General features: G+C 38.0%; 1 protein-coding gene across 1 annotated transcript; it reads right to left on the bottom strand.

The window, feature by feature from the left end:
• Positions 1 to 932: 932 nt before the first annotated feature.
• Positions 933 to 1,853, bottom strand: LOC141180605 (olfactory receptor 5V1-like). The gene has a single exon (XM_073660691.1). It carries the CDS (start codon positions 1,851 to 1,853, stop codon positions 933 to 935), a length of 921 nt encoding a protein of 306 aa, XP_073516792.1.
• Between the last annotated feature and the right edge of the window lie 2,323 nt (positions 1,854 to 4,176).

The raw sequence follows: 4,176 nt of genomic DNA, 5'->3' as shown, positions 1-4,176 counted from the left end.
AGGAAATGGTTCGGGCCTCTGGGACGCTCAGTGAAGAGCATCTGGGAGGCACCCCAAGGCATAGGGGCTGGGACTGGCAGTAGGACGCCTTGCGGTGGACTGCCAAGCTCGATCCTTATAAAAGTTTTTTAACTGCAGCAGCTTTAGTGGACGTTACTGGAGCTGGAATTACTGCGGCTGCTGGAATGAGACTTGCCCTCCAATAGATCCTTCTAAAAGGATTTAAAGTGTACTCATTCAAATTAGAGAGACAATTTAAATTAAAAAAATTAGACCTGCCTCCACTGCAGGGGGGCTCACTTGACCCACCAGCAGACAGGCACCAGTATTGGGAGAGGGGGGCTGGCCGTCAGGGTCCACCACGGCTCTGGCACAAACCCGGCCACACGGAGGTCGCATGGGCAGGAACGGATTGGCCGTGTCGGCTTCGCACTTTTTTGGTTTTAGAAGGGCATGGCATGCCTATATCTGTGTCTCCCCCTCCTTTTACTCCTCCACCTCTTTTCTTTTCGCATGACTATATGTACTTGTCCATTTTCCATGTGTTAGTTGTGTCTTCTGAGCAGTTTGTCAGCTTTTGGACATCTTTGAAGGTGTTTTCTATGTGTTTTTATGTGTTTTTGTTTGCCTGTCAATTTTTTTAATGGTGTTCGAAGGTGTTTGACGAACAGTTCGACGAACAGTTCGGGGAACATATGGGTGTTAGACGAACCGAACCGAACTCGAACACTATGGGGTGGCTCAACACTAATGCTTAATTTCCCCTGTGGTGGCGCTGAAGCAAAATTGAACATTTTTTGGCCAGATTTCTTCACGCTACCGTTGATCATGTTGAGCAGACAATCTATGATTGTGGAACTTTTCTACAATAAAATTATTAACCAAAGAAAATAACCCCTTCAATGAGAAACCAGGTCCATTATTTAATGTCTTTATTCTCCTCTGACTTTGATCCTCACCATTTTCAGTAGCGCCCTCTTTACATCTTTATTCCGTACGCTGTATATCAGAGGGTTTACCATGGGAGTGATGATGGAAAATAGAATGGAAAGTGTCAGTTCAAAGACCCGAGGATCCTTTAATGGTGGCACTATATACACGGACATCCAAGTGCCATAATACATGGTGAGGACTATAAGGTGGGACGAGCAGGTGGAGAAAGTCTTTCTTCTCCCATCACTACATTTAATATGTAAGATAACAATGATAACCTTTGTGTAAGATACTATACTACATAGAAAAGGGCCAACACCAAACATCACCACTTCTATGTACGAAAATAGCTGGAAACCAGTATTAGGGTAGGACATTTTTGTGAAGGCTTTGGATTCACAAAGGAATTGAGGGACTATATTAGTGTATAGAGGTATATTAGATGTAGTCAGTGTCGTAACAGTTGAATTCATGCATCCGGTTGCCCATGCAGTAGCCATTAACAGGATACAGACCTTCTTACTCAACAAATTATGATAACGTAGAGGGTTACAAATTGCGACATATCGATCATAAGCCATAATAAAGAGCAGTATGTCCTCTGTAGTGGCCACATGTAGGAAGAAGTACATCTGGATGAAGCATTGGGTGAAGGACAAGGTGTAATCACCACTTACTAACATATAAACCAACTTAGGAACAGTGGACGTTGTGTAGCAGAGATCAACAATAGATAAATTGCATAAGAATAGATACATGGGGGTGTGTAAGTGCCGATCCTTGTATATCGCAATGATGGTGGCAGAATTTGCTATCACTCCAGTGAAGTATGCCAGGACAAAGAAAAGAGATAAAAACGGCTTATTCTCCAAGTCATTAGCAAATGTCAAGATGAAGAATTTATAAGTGATATTCTCCATGCCAATGGCGCGTGAAGATAAATAATAGTGTTACAGTTTTCAAAAATTATTTTTAACCTTTTTTGTTCCTTATTATTTGGGCCATTTTTACTTCTGACATCCAGGAGATGTTTTCTGTTGTATTTTTGTTAATAGTATGTTATGTATAAATTACCATTTTTGCACATATAAATTCTATATTAGATCTTATTGCTAATGGTTGGAGAGGTGTCTAAGTTTTCTGCATTTTTATTTGAAGACATCAAAACTAAGTAGAGAAAAAGAAATCTGTATAAGAAATAGTCTTATAACTACAGAGAGCACTAGCCATCACGCTAGCTTTTGGGTCATGCATGAGCTACATGTGGCTGCACTGGGCATTAGCCTCTATGCCATAAGGGTTGATGTGAAGCGCTCACTTAATGGCTGCGTAGATTTTAATAATTCACATCTTCATTTCCTAGCTTGCCACTGATAGAATTCCAGCCTGGAAGGCAAAGATTTTACCAACAAGCTACAGATTGCAATGTTTCGAGAGAGAGAGGATTTTCTCTGCCTAAAAACCTGAACATTTTTTTTCAGAATAAATGTACTAAGTTATACAGATATATTTATATATTGCAGCACACTATAGGTGAAGAAATAAACTGCAAAGTAAGAGTAAGAGATTTTTTCTACATGAAGTTAATAAAAAACATTCCACAGCAACAATTCGGAAAAACACATTTTTGTGATTCATATTTTTAAATAAACATCACATATCTGTAATAATCATGGACATATTTGATAATCTTGTAATTTTAACAACCGATATAATACAGTGAACACACTATTTATGGTGATCAGTAAATAATTAGTGCAAATAAAAAGAGTACAATTATTTTTTTATTATTTTTTTTTTCAATTGATTCATGGTTAAAAAAAAAAAAGCTAAAGAGCATCTTGAGGAAAACCACCCCAAAACCTTGAAAAAAAGCAAAAAAAATCTTATGGCTATCTAAATAAATGTACATTTGTCTATGGCAAAATGGCAAAAAAAGCTAAAGAGCATTTTTCAGAACCCTCTCAACAAAACCTTGAAAAAACAACAAAAAAAAATTCTGACCTAAATAAATGTTTCACAATCAGCAAAGAATTAAATAATTACAAAATATACGAAAGACGACCTTCTCTCTTCTTTTTAGGTTAATCCCTCATGGGTTTTGTTTTGGCGATCTTTGGTGGAAAATATACTTTTGCCTTTTTACATATGTATATGATATGTTGAGGAATGTGTATGTACATATCTATGTGTATACGGGAGAGGCACCTCGGGCGGGGAGCAGACACTGATTCTGCATGCTTTGTCCATATGTTATATGTCTGTCTGTGAACATTTATAAGATGCAACATAAGCAATGGATGATCTTTTATTGTCACATTGGTGTTTTTATTTTATAGTACAGCTTGCTCTGGGTGTGGATATTTTTACATATAGTGAAAAAAACAGCAGAAAGCGTAAAACATTGTGCTGCCAAAAATGCCACCGCAAAAAAAAGAAAACTTATGAAAAAAAAATGCATACATTTTATGGTGTTTTTTTTACAAAGCAAAAAAACAACAGGAAAAAATGTTGTGTGAAGGAAGCCTAAACCAATTTTTCGAGGATATAAAAGATGAACTCCTGCCAATGTGTTGTGGCATACTGAGCTTAAAGGCACCATTGAGCCTAAGGCCAGCCCGGGGTCACATTTAGAGAAGAGTGGATGGATTTGCTAGAACCTAGTCCTTTGGCCAGGTCAACTGTCTGAAGCCTCTGGATTGGAGCTCTGCAGACCACCTTCTATCTGACAGCTTTGCTCTTGATTAGCCGGCCTGGGACAACATCATCATTGTGGCAGGACTCACACACGATGTCGCACCAGGCCGGTTAATCAAGAAAGGAGCTGCGGATGACGTCAGGTAGAAGACGATTCATTCAGCACCCGTCCAGTGGCCACAGAGTTTTGACCTGGCCATTCGACTAGAGTTCTACTAATTTATTTATTTTTCTTTACAAATCTGCCTAAATTAAATCATGTAATCAGTATTACTTTTAGGAGAGAATATCTCCTTACACATGAAGTATGATGAAGCCTATCCCTCAATATGAGGAGTCTGCATGCCTCCATTTTAAGGAGCCACACAGTATGTTCTGTGAAAAAGTGCATGAACTCTATCTAAAATGATATTAATAATAATAATATGGGTTAGTTAGTATTTTTTTCTTATTATTTTATTTGCTTTTAAATGTTTTTTTTCTCTTTATAATCCATTTTTTGCAAACCTGAACCTACAGAACAGTAACATTTCTCTAATATTTCTA

This window comes from Phyllobates terribilis, unplaced genomic scaffold (assembly GCF_046119375.1).
Source record: "Phyllobates terribilis strain yellow unplaced genomic scaffold, ASM4611937v1 Scaffold_33__1_contigs__length_13283291, whole genome shotgun sequence".
NCBI lineage: Eukaryota > Metazoa > Chordata > Amphibia > Anura > Dendrobatidae > Phyllobates > Phyllobates terribilis.
This window is presented reverse-complemented; position numbering and strand designations above follow the sequence as displayed.